The sequence below is a fragment of the Seriola dumerili genome, unplaced genomic scaffold, assembly GCF_002260705.1.
Source record: "Seriola dumerili isolate Sdu_G_001 unplaced genomic scaffold, Sdu_1.0 BDQW01000149.1, whole genome shotgun sequence".
NCBI classification, from domain to species: Eukaryota; Metazoa; Chordata; class Actinopteri; order Carangiformes; family Carangidae; genus Seriola; species Seriola dumerili.
Window position 1 is genome coordinate 2,066,014 of NW_019174404.1, and position 13,876 is coordinate 2,079,889.

The 13,876-nt window shown below is 42.3% G+C and overlaps 1 protein-coding gene across 11 annotated transcripts in view; it reads left to right on the forward strand.

Moving 5' to 3' along the window:
- The window catches only part of mark3 (microtubule affinity regulating kinase 3), a 63,138-nt gene that overhangs the window by 18,060 nt on the left and 31,202 nt on the right, over positions 1 to 13,876 (forward strand). For 6 of the 11 annotated variants that reach the window (XM_022750029.1, XM_022750034.1, XM_022750033.1 and 3 more), the window contains exons 5-10: positions 1,108 to 1,173; positions 4,708 to 4,778; positions 6,406 to 6,462; positions 9,539 to 9,775; positions 10,070 to 10,210; positions 13,355 to 13,454. In XM_022750029.1, coding sequence (XP_022605750.1) covers positions 1,108 to 1,173; positions 4,708 to 4,778; positions 6,406 to 6,462; positions 9,539 to 9,775; positions 10,070 to 10,210; positions 13,355 to 13,454 — 672 coding nt within the window. The remainder of the gene's footprint in view (positions 1 to 1,107; positions 1,174 to 4,707; positions 4,779 to 6,405; positions 6,463 to 9,538; positions 9,776 to 10,069; positions 10,211 to 13,354; positions 13,455 to 13,876) is intronic. The other 5 variants (XM_022750038.1, XM_022750039.1, XM_022750031.1 and 2 more) reach the window with 1 other exon arrangement.

A 13,876-nucleotide genomic window follows, 5' to 3' on the forward strand; every position in this document is an offset into this window, starting at 1 on the left:
TCAATGAACATCAGTACAAGATACACGATGGAAAAGAGCCGGATTGTAGCAATAATGTTGATTTACATCCATAGTCCCAAGGCAGGTAACATAAAACCAAATCACTACAAGTCACAGTACACCACTACAAATATAAAGTGCACAAATACAAAGAAATAAATCTTGTTAGTTAAAAAAGATCACAGATGTGGTTGGACTTCAGCCGATGTTTGAGATAAAGACACATGCTATAAATAGAAACATAAAAAACAGCAGAAAGGATTTGAAAACAAAGAGAGGTGTTGATACAACTTTACGATCATTGTGGAGGATGTAGTTTGTTGAACTTTATTACATTATATTGACAGGTGTTTATACGATTTTATCCACTCCATTTATATCAGTGGGGCCGGGCTAAATAACAGAAATACCTCTGTGTTCACCAGCACTGAAAATGATCACACAGTTGAATCAACAGAAAACTGAACCTTCATGAAGGAGGATATATCACAGCACTGTTGTATTAGACTGCTTTAGTTTTAGCTCAGTATGCCTAATAAATAAAACACATACACACACACACACACAGGGCGTTCACATCAGACCATCCTGCCATGGTGCGTTTGATTTTGGAGACGGGATTCCCCGCTAATTACTTTTAATTTCCTTTCCCTGTGCTCCATGATTTCCTCTGCAGAAATGTGATTATAATTACCAGGGTGATAGTAAGCGCTTACCAGCCCATACTCGCTCTCTCTCTCTCTCTCTCTCTTCCTTCCCACCTTGTCTATATTTAGCAGTGCAGCCCTCAGCCGATCATCACACAGTCTTTTATATCTTCAAGCTGAACACACTGCAGTAAAAAAAAAAAAACAGCTTTGGGACTGTACAGTAAATATTGAGTGCTGCTCAGCTCGGCTCGACGCTGTGCTTACATGGTCACGACACACACTCTGATCCACGTGACTTCTCTTTCCCCCCCTCGACTCCCTGGGCGTCTGTTTGGAAACGTTTTTGATGTTGGTGTCCATGAATTCATTACCGTCTCCATCTTTAGACATGATTGAATTTATAATTTTCTCCCTCTCTTTCTCTCTCTCTTTCTCTCTCTCTCTCTCTCTCTTTCAGTCAAGCTTTTTGAAGTGATTGAGACGGAGAGGACGCTCTACCTGGTGATGGAGTACGCCAGCGGAGGTGAGACAGAAATAAAAATTATTCACGTTTTGTTGGTGTAACCTGACAACCATGTACCTCCAACATGTCACCCGTCCTCACAGTGAAGTATAAACATGAAACAATAGATTGTGTTTGCACAAAGACCAATAGACTGTAAATGAAACTGTAAAACCAGAAAGGAAATATAAGTGGAAAAAAAAACTGTATCTCGACAGCAGCTGTGGAGACATGACCAGATATATTCCATAGAAATCTGCACACTGTGCTGCTCCCAGTGTCCCAGGTATAATTTATTAGCACCAAATGTGATAAATGTGTGCGTTAATAATTTATAGATCTGGGGAGCAGTGAACAGTCTTCAGACTCTGCTTCCACCTGAACAAGTCTGAGTAAAACCTGAGTGATGGAGCTGATTAATTACGAACATGTCAGTTATAGAAAACACTGATATTCACATAAGTCCGTAAGTTCAGCATGAAATCAGTATCTTCACGACAAAACCGAGTAACACTTTATTCTGAGTCTTTTTTTTTTTTTTTCCTAATAACTTTCTAATTATTTCCTAGAAAAATTTTCTGAAAATAACTAATTAATTAACTAATAATTTGATTTGAGAAAACTGAGATGAAAAAATCCTGGAGGAACTGTTCCATTTTAAAGCCGAGTAATTGATTGAAAACTTCCCTCTTCAGTTACAGGATGTTGAATTTTAAGGTTGCTTGTGGACAGATTGTTCACCTGACCTGCTGTGCACCGACTAAAAGACAAAGGAGACGTGAGCTTGGCGATGAATTGGAATTAATTCACTGGGGGTGTATCAGTTGAACACTAACTACATTTCTATCCACCTGGTTTTGTTGTTTCTGCATTTTCAACTGGAGCACGTAAAGAGTTATAAAGACTTTTACACTCAGAGGTGGAAAAGTTTATGCATGGATTAAAACAAAATTTGACAAGGTGCAATGTAAACAGACTTTGAGACTCTTTTAATTACGTCATCTGCAGTGACATCAACTGGAACATTTAGCTCCACCAGAAGCCCCTTTCACCTGATATTCACATAATAGCAGTGCATGAAATAACTTGCATTTTCTTTCACCTTTGTTACTAAAAATTCTGTTCAAATTTGGATGGAAACCTAGATACTGTCTCTGTTTACCTTTTTAATTAGTGTGGAATTACAAGGTTCTTTACAGTAAACCTCCTGGGAAATTATCCAGACTCGCGCAACAAAGATAGTTTGGCAAATATAGGTTTTGAAAATCTGTGAGGAAGGAAGGAGGAAGGGGGAGAGGGTGGGGGTGGGGGGGGAGAGGAAGGGACGGTGACATGTGTCATTGCAGTGATGTCCTCTGCAAACGCAGTGAGAGCCGAGTCAGAGCAGGGAAACCATATTGTTTGGCTGCCTTCAGCTCCACGGATTCCTGCAAGTCTGAGCCCAAAACAAAAAGCTGTTGTGTTGTAGGTTCTAACAGCATCACTACGTCGACGTGCTCAGCGTTGCTCAGGTATGAGAGCACTTCCTGCACTGAGTGAGCCGGTTGAAACGGCATCTTACTGAACAGTCTGTGAAGGGAAATGAGCACCACATTAGTCCTCCCAGTCGTTTATTGCAGATAATTGACTGCGTGCTACAGCGCACGTTGAATAATAAGAAGGTGGATCCATTAACTAACGCAAATAGAAGGGAGGAAAACGGCACAGCAGTGGTGAGCTGTAGACTGAGAGCTACAGCTTCGCTCCTGGTTAGTTTACTATTGGAATTTTCCTTGTGGTGAAAGCTTCTTATGTAATGCAGTGTCACACACACTCAGACCCTAAAAGACACATCCTACCATTGATTTCCTGTAAAGGTCATATCTGGACTGCTGAGCCAAGCGGAGACGAAGAATTGTGAAGAACCTGCTCGTCGGGGAGCAAATCACATTAGCACCGGGATGGGAGCTCTGATCAAAGGCCAATTAGATTAGATCTTAATAAAGTAAATCTAATGTTTCTCTCAGTTTGGCATCGATTTACTTGGAATTCAAACAGAATCTCAAGGCGACCGCTCGCCTCTCTCAGCAGCACGGCAGATTTGCAGTCCAGCCCTGATCCAGGACTACACGGGTCTCTCCAGGAACATGTACATTCCAGTTACAGATCCGCTGATTAAATTTGTTACGCAAAGAGCATCGGAAAATACTGAGGGAAACGACGTCAGATGAGTGTTGAGTAACAGAAACCATGATTTGGACTGCTGCTCAGAAACAGAGAGCTCAGTGCTGCCTCTGGTGGTCGGAAGCTTTACTGAATAGAAAAACTGTTGTCAGTGCGTCTACATGCACCAGGTTACAGTCAGCTCTCTCCACTCAGCTGATTCCTAAACATCATGCAAACAAGAAACAGCATCAGAGAAACTAGATTTCCTCTGGTAGTTTCCTCCTGCAGTGTGTGAACATGCTCAGAGAAACCAGGTTATACAGGTAATCAGAGAGAGTAACTCGGTTATTGTAAATCCACGTTCACAGGTCAGTAATCAGCCCCCCCCCCCCGCCCCTCCCCGCGACCTAATTCCTGATCTATGGCTCGTTTATTCAGTGAGAGAAGACGCTGCAGTTTCTCACAGCACAAACTATGAGTCGAATGTTAAACGATGGAAACAGACTTCTAGGCTTCAGTTCAGACCTGGTGTTAACATCCGTCTCAGGTGATCCGATCACAAGTGGACAGCTCTGAGTTCAGGTGTGAACGCACCCAAGATGCGTTTATAGGACGCGTTTGAGATCCGATCGCTCAGACCACATTCAGAGATCCAATCCAAAGTCCGACTAAACCCGAAACTAACAGAAATTATCATCTAGTTTCCATCATTTAACATTCTCCTCCTCCTGGTCAGTTTTGATCCCTAATCTCTTCCCCATGTCCAGCGCACACTGCGCTCTGCAGCGCTGACATGTGAGGCGTTAGCAGGCACATTCTGTCTTTAGCAGTTGAGTCAGAGTCCAGCGATGAATTGTTGCTTTTCTAGAGCTCTGAAGTACAGAAACTCTCACTCCGACCGCCTCTGCAGGTCAGCCCCGAGAGAGTGGGAGGGTTTCGAGTATTCAGGGGAAGTGGGGGAGGCGTTTTTTTTTCCTTTTGTTTTTTTTTTTTTTGCAGGTTTTGTTGCTTGTTATTATGTTTAGTTCCTCTTTTTCGCCTCAATATGGACGCACACATGCACGCCAGCCACTCCAGCTCAATTAGCACATGAGTGAGCGTAGTCACGTTTCGGCCGAGGGAAGAGGTCTGCTGCTGCTGGAGCGCACGGCAGCAGCTTTTGTGCCTCCAGGATGAGGCTCAGTGTGGAGGAAGCGGCGCCGCGCTCGTCTCAATATGGTCAAGAAACGCCCTCGAACCATGCACATGGGTGCCGGTGCAGGCCAGCTGCGTTGAAAAATTTGTCGAAGTTATTTTTATCTGCTTATTTTTATAAGTTGTGACTCACTGTTTGTTTCTTTCTCTGTCTCCAGCACCTGACTCTTTGTCTAATCCTCTCTCTCTCTCTCTCTCTCTCTGTTTCTTCTGCAGGAGAGGTGTTCGACTACCTGGTTGCACATGGAAGAATGAAGGAAAAAGAGGCCAGGGCTAAATTTAGACAGGTACCCAGCTTTCTTCCCCTGCAGTGTTCTGGTTTCACACCTCTGCTCCCGGCTCTGCCTCCTGTCCTCCTGTCCTCAGCAGCCTTCTTATCTGTCCCACAGGCAGGGCAGATAAGAAATGTCCAAACTTTCCTCCTTCCCCATCAATTATGTCTCAATGACTGTGTCACACACACACACACACACACACACACACACACACACACACACACAGAGTCCAAAGTCAAACTGTTGTTTGAAGATGAGAAACTGGCCAAACATTCAGGACTTGCAGAGAGCGTTAATCCAGACCTTCATGCGAGAGACCGTCGTGAGGGTGTCATTGTAAGCAAAGCAGCCGCACGTCAGCGAGACATTAAAACACGTTTATATACGATGGAACGTGGCTGCAGTTTGATTCAAAATGGCTCCTATTCATTGCAGCTGAAGCCTGAACTTGCCTGAGCACGTGTTTCTTGTTCCAGTTTTGAACCCAGCCCTCTGGTCGTTCACCTTTTGTTCAACTTGAGCCAAAAGAAACTGTGCCGTATTTGAAAGCAATGAAATCATCTCCCATGTTTGGTACAGCATGAAACACAATATAACTCACACACACTTTTACTATTTGCGGTTGCTTTGCTTAATATGTACTACCCACATCAGATCCCATCACATCAGGCCTGAGGTCGGCTAGAGGCCTAATGTGACCATAAACATTTATGACTCGGTATGAAGCAATAAAAGTTAAAGTTTAGAGATAATCATCCTTAGATATTATTTATGGAGAGTTTAACTCTTAAAGACCCGGCTGGTGTGATTGATCAGGACTGTGTGGGTGTGGTTTGATCAGATTCAACCAATCAGTTTATTTGTATAGCACTATTCATACATTATCATGAAGAGAACATGTTTATCGTGAACATGCAGCAATAAGCAGATGTTTAGCTGCTTGTTCAACATGTTCAATCAAAGATTTACCTCCATTTAGTTCATTTTACTTGATAAACTTTTACATTACGTTATGATTGTGATGCCATTATAATGCAAGGGTAAGAGCTTAGGTCCCTGGTGACTGTGTACAATCAATATACAGTTTGAATTTAAAAGCAGTGCCTTACACCATGTGTGTTTTCATGGGTTTTGTTCTTAAGTCAATATATCTGAAGCTGTGGATACAGCAAGTGCAGATCAGGAAATATTGTCTTCAGCGAAAATGGAAAATGGACCGAAACAAGCACGATGAGGATGATGCACTCCAGTAACAGCTTCTTCAGACGTGTTGTTGGTCAGGTTTCTACACAGAGGTGGAAAGTGTGGTTGTCTTACTTTTAGGGTCGAACCTCTCACCCAGTTTAAAGTGAAACTGAAGCTGCACAACAACAAGGATTAAAACTGAAGTAAGTGAATGTCGGAGCCACATGTGTAATATTTAAAACACATCACAGTTGGTGCGTTGTGTTATTGGCCTGTGAGACAGATGAGTTTGCTGTTCTCTCACCCTCTTGATGTCTTTAGCCCCACCTGTGTTATGTTCTGTCTTTCCTGTTAGTGTCAACCACATCTCCTCCACCACATCCTCCATCACTGTCTGAGAACACACCAGACATTTAACTCAACTCAACTCGTCTTTTTCTCCCCCCCCGTGCAGATCGTATCGGCGGTGCAGTACTGCCACCAGAAGCACATTGTTCACAGAGACCTCAAGGTGAGTTCAGAGAAGCCACACTGGTTTGTAGTCTAGTCGGTAGCTGCAGAAAAATTATCTTGGAACAGGCTGAGGCAACAGTTTCTCTGCAGTGAAGCCGCATGACGGGACGTTCAGAAGAGTTCGCAGCCGTTATCGCAGAAACATCAGTTTTCTTTGGATTTCAGGCCTTCTGGGAAAAATGATGGTGGAAAGACGTGAAGAAATTATTTCTCCTTAGAGTCGAACAACATTTATCTTAGAGTCAGAAACATCCAAAGTTTTAATAATAATAATAATAGATTTGAAACGGCAGTGACCGTGATTGGAAAGTCGATTATTATAAACAAGCATAAATGAAAACACACATTCAATTTAAAAAAAATTGAACTGTAACAATTGGTCAAGGAACTATTTTGATGATGAGTGATTGATCGTCCTTTTTTTAAACAATAATGACACAAATTCCCTGGTTTCAGCCTCTGAAATGTGTTTTTCGTTTCTTGGTTTTTAATGATGTAGAGATACAGATAGGCGTTTTTTCAGGTTATTTTTTTTGGCATTTCGCCCTTATCTGATAGTAGAGAGACAGGAAATGTGGAGAGAGAGACAGACAGAGAGAGAGACAGACAGACAGAGAGAGAGAGAGACAGACAGAGAGAGAATGACCTGCAACAAAGGTCCCCGGGCTGGGAATCAAACAATGGCTGTTGCAGCCACGTGGCATGAGCCTCAATCATTAGGCCGCCAGAGTTCCCTGTGATTTCACTCTTTGCTGATATTTTACTGTGCAAACAATTAATCATGAAAATAACTGAGATTAGTCGACAGTGAAAATAATAGATATGGGTAAAATAGAGACACAAATGCAGCCTTTATGAATGAAACCTCACACTGAACATGTTGCTAAACCAAAGAAATAGAAAGTTAGTCCAAAATGGAAATAAGATAAATTAACTTTTAGTTTTTTTTTATACAGTTGTATCTGTGTTATATGCCATTTATTTTATTTGATTATATATTATTTGTTCCTGCACGTTTCTCTTTGGAATTTGTGTTTCGGTTGATTTGTCTTCTGTTTCAGTTTTTATCTCAGATAATTGATCAAACCTTTGTAGTTCATCAGTATCAACTAAAGATCTAGTTTCCAGGTTTAGTCATCAAACTGACAACATATATCAGCCAGTAAATATCTCCATGTGTGCTGTATCAGTCTGAACATCACAGATGGATTATATCTGTGAGTGTTACTGTGGTTGATGTCGGAGATTTTGTGCATGTTTTAATTTCCATGTCCAGGCTGCAGAAGCTTCGTATTTATGGCGATTTGCACCATAGAACTAAAATGGATGCACATCGTCGTGTGTTTATTAGTTGCCTCAAAGGTGTCTCCACCTTTTGAGGCTGTTTTCCCTCTGACTCATATTGGACAGAAAGGTCACAGTGTAGAGAGCTGACATCAGTGTTACGTGTTTTATGACTTGTCATCTTATCTCCCATATTCCCACCGACGGCTTCAACGCGCCATGTTTGATTCTAAAACACTGAATATGCTCCACTCGCTTTAAGACCACCTTAAATTTACACCGCAGTCGGCGTGGGTGTGTCAGTCGCTCTAAACTGCTCACATGTTCTGCGTCACAGCGGCAGTTGTAGTGTAAATTGACCTCCTCCATTTCGCAGCCGTGAGGCACTTTACTTCTCCAGGTTTAAATATTGATGCGTCTGTATTTTTATCTCGACGTCAGTGGGAGTCGCTCGGCGAAGAGAAGCCCGTGTATCCGCTCTGCCGGCAGCTGCACGTCTGCGCTGCTTCCTCTGTAGAGCTTCATGAATGATCCATGCGGAGGGAGACGTGAGAGGAGTCGTCCCCTCTCCCTGCTTTACGTATGCAGCATATGACGCATGTCTCTCCTTGTGTGTAACGAGGACAGTTGTCAGTGTCCGCAGTTCAAGTTTAACCATCAAACAAACCAGGATTCCTCACGCCACTCTGTGAGATGTTGACTTCACTAGTGTCATCCACTGAGATTTAATGTGTTCTTTGGTCTTGATCACGGTCAGTCTCATCTTGGTGAGTGTTGTTTACCCCCCATGCAGCTGAAAGCCTCTCAGGATGTCAGTCCAATCCTCCGGCTCGATGGATTTTTCCGCTCGCTCTGTCTCAGCTTCTGACTAATTAGTCTTTCGCCCACAGCTGCGTGAGAGCAGATGTTTGACTCGAAATCTTCGTCTCTGTTTGAGCGGTTTCATTCGGAAAGGAGACGTTTACTGTTTTTATTAGACCAGACTACACCAAACAAATGTTGAAATGAATAATTGATTGATTGATTGACAGAAAAATTAACCTTCAAATGTGAAGATTTGCTGCTTTTCTCCGTTTAATGTCATTCTACATCGAACATCGTTGGGTTTTTTGAACTCTTGGTAGAAACACGTAATTTGAAGATTTAATTTTGTTCTGTGAGAATGTGTGATGGATGTTTTTCATTATTTTGTGCCATTTTTTTTAGTAAGCAAATAAAGAAATGACTGTAAACGTGAAGCTGCAGCCAGCAGTTCCCTGGCTCTGTCTAAAGCTAATATCATCTGTCTGCCAGCACCTGTAAATCTCACTAATTAACATATTATATATCATTTATTTCATCCGCATGGAAGCCAAAGTGTAAAAAAGACAAGTTGTTGTTTTATTGGAGGTTTTTGAGCTGGACTATTTCTTGGCCAGGCGGAGAAAACAAGTACGAGCATTTGCCAAAATGTCAAACTGTTTCTTTTTTAAGTAAAAATAGTTGATAGAGCAATTTATAATGAAAATAAAGTGTTGCCACGATGTTGTTAGAAGCCATGTAATCTGTCACTAATGAATGCAGTTCATTTTTATAATCACCTCTAACCCTGCTGACCTTCAGTTTGAGTCACCGCACTGCCCGAGAAATCGAATGAATCATCATCAGATGTGAGGAAGACTCTTGTCAGTGTCCATCAGTTTAATGCTGAAAAAGAAAAACTAATGAGCTCACATATAGTTTATTACCTGTGCGGACGTACTGTAGATAAAAAGGATCATAACCGCTGACCTCTGCGTGTCTGTCTGCAGGCTGAGAACCTGCTCCTCGACGCAGACATGAACATCAAGATCGCTGATTTTGGCTTCAGCAACGAGTTCACTCTGGGCAACAAGCTGGACACGTTCTGCGGCTCTCCTCCGTACGCGGCGCCGGAGCTTTTCCAGGGGAAGAAGTACGACGGGCCGGAGGTGGACGTCTGGAGCCTGGGGGTCATCCTGTACACGCTGGTCAGCGGCTCGCTGCCCTTCGATGGACAGAACCTCAAGGTGGGGTAATGTGTGGATGTGTGGGTTTACTGACATCATAATACTGCAGGTAAAGCCCCTGCACCCTAGGCCCTGAAGTTTAATTAGCTTTATATTTGTATTTTTTGTCCGTGTCTACATTCTCCAGGTTCTCTTAAGCATTACGAAGCAAGTAGAACCTACTGTCTGCATCAGAAACCTTAGATTTCTTCCGTTGTGTGTTGTTCCAGTCGTCCATCAGCAAGAAAATCTGACACACGTCTGGCATGTTTCAGTGTTTCTCTAGCTTTCTGCTTGCCGTTCTGCTCTCTGCAGGAGTTGCGTGAACGTGTGCTCCGGGGGAAGTACCGCATCCCTTTCTACATGTCCACAGACTGCGAGAACCTCCTCAAACGCTTCCTGGTGCTCAACCCGGCCAAGCGGGGTACTCTCGAGGTGAGGGAGGACGCAGAAAATGTAAATATACCTCTTCGTTTTTAACACCTCCCCGAGCACGTCTGCACCATCGGAGAATGTCATCTATCCTCCACCTCTCCAACAACCCCCCCTCTCCTCTCCCCTCCTCCTGGTCCCTGCATCCCCCCCCCCCTGCATCATCTCCTCCGACGCCCACAGCGTCCTGTTTTCTGTGTGCGCCGGGTCCACACTCTCCTCTTTCCTCCTGATGTTGTAACCATGAATAATGCATCGTCATCCGTGTTTGTACCAAATTTGTCTTTCTTGTTCACTTCTCCGCCGTCATCCACGAGTCCAGGATCCCTCACAGTTTTCAGTGGAGAACATAAAACTTAACTTAGCCAAGTCTGAGTCGATTCCTCAAAAAAAAAAGTAGAGCTGAGTTCACCTCAAAGCCAGAGCGGAGAGCCAGGACCGAGGCCCCATCACATCCTGCCATTGGTTTCATGGCGTCCCATTGATTGACCTTGATTAACAGTTTGCGGCGGTAACATGCAAACGGACGTAGTGATGTGGTAACAAAGGCAGTGAAGAACTAATCTGCCTCTAGCAAACAAACATGGAAGAAAACATTTTACAATTTGATAAATGTTAAGAAAAACATCTTCGAAAATGTGCTGTGAGGAAGAAAATGGATTCAGCATCTTTGTTGGACCTCAAGGATACACAAGAAAACTCAGTATGACGCCTTTTAATGTGATTATTTTTAATATTTGTTTAGTTTTTTCATTAATATCAAGTCATTACAACGTGAACGAAAAGGATGAGAGCTGGCTGGATTAGTTGTCTCGGGTCTTGACAGTCCTGTAAAGTGTGATGTGAACAGTATCGTTGCTGACCTGTCACAGTTTAGAGGACTGCCTTGACTCCAGGTGGATAGCTGCATCTAACAGCTATATTTACCAGAGGGACAGATCTGGTTACGAGAGGTAAAGGAGTCAACTGACTTTTTCAGTCTCTCTCTTCCTGTGTGGAAACTAGTGCTAGCTGGTGAACTGTCTGCAGATATCAGACTGATGTTAATAAGGTTAAACAGAGCGGGTGAATCAGTGAGCAAACTTTAGTTCAGACTACTTATTAAACTAGAACAATCTGAGTAGACTGTATGTATTCCCTTTGTAATATATACAGTCAGTTCCTCATACAGTCATACAGGCTGTATGAGGAAATATTAATGATCTACTTTTTATAGATAATGCAGAATGTGCAGGTCTGCTGATGTTTCACTTGTGTTTTTTAGGTTTTTGCAGAGGCACAATTTTCTCCATTTTTCCCTTCGCAAAAAGCTAAAAAACGCATCGTCCCCAGGCTTGAAAGACAAAAAGAGTTTATCTTTTATCAGAACGGCTCATTACTGTACAAGAGAAAATAAACCACGCATCAGTAGAATAGTAGATTTTTATTTGTTTTTTTGTAGTTTTTTATAAAGTCAAATCAACATGGCTGAAAAGTCATGTGACTGCGGACCTGCTGCTGCAGTGACGTCCGCTGAAGGTCCTAATGTCTCAAATTGTCCCGACAGATACAAGTTAATAAAAAAATGTGTATAATAATTTAATTTTCCACAATAATTTTCATAATCGGGTAATAGCGGAAATATTTAGACATTTCATTTCACCGAGAACATCTGCTGCGATGAAAATAGTCAGTGTTTCATGTTAGAGGCAGAGAGGACAGAGAAATGTTCCACAGATCAGTCGCTGAGCACGATGGCAGAAAAGTGTTGATGATCATCTTTTAGCTGTAACTGTGCCGCCTGTCGTGACACACAGCATCACACCTTTTACACATGAAACATTTTTTCAGTTTCTCTTCTATTTTTGGCTCCTGAGCAGCTGAACAGGATCAGCTGTAAAGGAAGTCTTATGTTTTTCTTTTTTGTTTATGGGCCATTTAATCAAGACGCTGATTTCCATCTTTCAGTTGCTTTAAATCACTTTTATCGCATCTTATTGAATCCTGTGGAGATGCATGTAAGCGAGTTAAGCTAAACGTTGTTTCCTTAACTCCGAGGGTCACATGCGTTCACCTCTGATGCAACACGATTGCCCTGGATAACGGCATAACCTCCAGTTACATCAGAACATGATCAGTGATAATTAGTTTGGCTTGGTCTTCGTTTAAACCCCCAGAGAGCAATTGATCAGCTGCAAATTAAAAAAAAAAAAAAAAAGGTGCAAACAAATGAAGTGCAGCACAGTTCAATATGGATGTTTCTGTGAAATGTCAGGAGAGTAATTTAGGCTACGCAATCCGTCTCCTCCCTCCTCTCTCTTCTTCTTTGTGTAAGTTTTTCATGAAGCTAAAGTAAGAGCTCAACTCTAAATACACTGTCCCCATCCCTTCCTTTCACAATAAAGGAAATACCAAAATAAAAGCTATACAAACTAGACTTAAGAACACAAACTTAACATATATTAGGAGCAAACCACACGGCCGTCATCTGGACGCCGAGAGCTGTGATTGGACGGCTCGAGCTGCTTGTGTTTCCCTTTGCAAGTTTATGATGCTGGTCGAAGTCGTTGACAGAAAACCCAACATGATGCAAGTTGGAAAAAATTCTGCTGCTTTTTAGTGCCACACGTCTAGTGAAGCCACTTCCACTGTGAACGTTAAGCTCACCGCCATCGTCGCTCTCAGTGAGAACACAATAAGAGACGAGGTGTAAGAGAAGTGAGGGGACTGTAATTAAAGGACAAGTTCACAGTTTTTCCTAGTCTGTCTTAAAACAACAGTCAGGTGCCCATGAGTAAGAAAACGCCACAGACATGTTGGAGATCATTTAGACACTGTTACATAATTTAAAATGTCCCTTTTTGAAAAGTAACTTAAAAAAATCCCTGTCAAAAATGCTGATGTATGATAAGTACAAACACTAATCAATCAGTATATATTGTTATTAAATAGTTTACTCTCAAATATTCACCAAAAAAAAATCCACCATCAGTTGGACTCTACTATAAACTCACCCCGAAGACATTATGATACCAGCTTAAACCAGCTGTAATAATCCTTTTTAAAAGGCTAATCTTCAAATAAAATGTTGGTTTTACGTCTTTATGTTAAAAAAAATACATGTCATATTTTTGTAACTGAAAAATAACAATATAAAACTGATTCTAACTGTCTCGATTTGTTTTGCAGCAAATCATGAAGGATCGATGGATCAATGCAGGATTTGAGGAGGACGAGCTCAAGCCTTATACTGAACCAGAGCTGGACATCACGGATCAGAAGAGAATAGGTAAAGAAAACAAAAACAAACGTCTAAATGTTGCAGGTAAAATCACAAAAGAAAAGTTTGCTTAGTCGTTTAAGTTGTTAGCGAGCGTTATGACCGCCGCGCCTGCGACACCCTGTTGTGCAATCAGAAAAAGTGCACAAGCATCGAAAAAAATCAGCATCCTCTGCTTTTCATTTATTACGGGAAAAAACTGAAATCTTTGTGGTTTTCGTCGGGCGATGTGAAGATGGCGTGAGGCGTTAAACGTTAGCGTTGTCACAGCTCCGCAGCACAGAGGCGGTCTCATTATTTCAGAGCTGGAGAGCTTTGAAAGAAAAGATGAAACATGGCGATGAAGAAATAAACGCGAGCTGTGCTGCTGCATGCAAAGAGACAACAGGAGAGAGAGTGAAGCCTCCCCGTCGTGCTCTGGATGAAAGCTG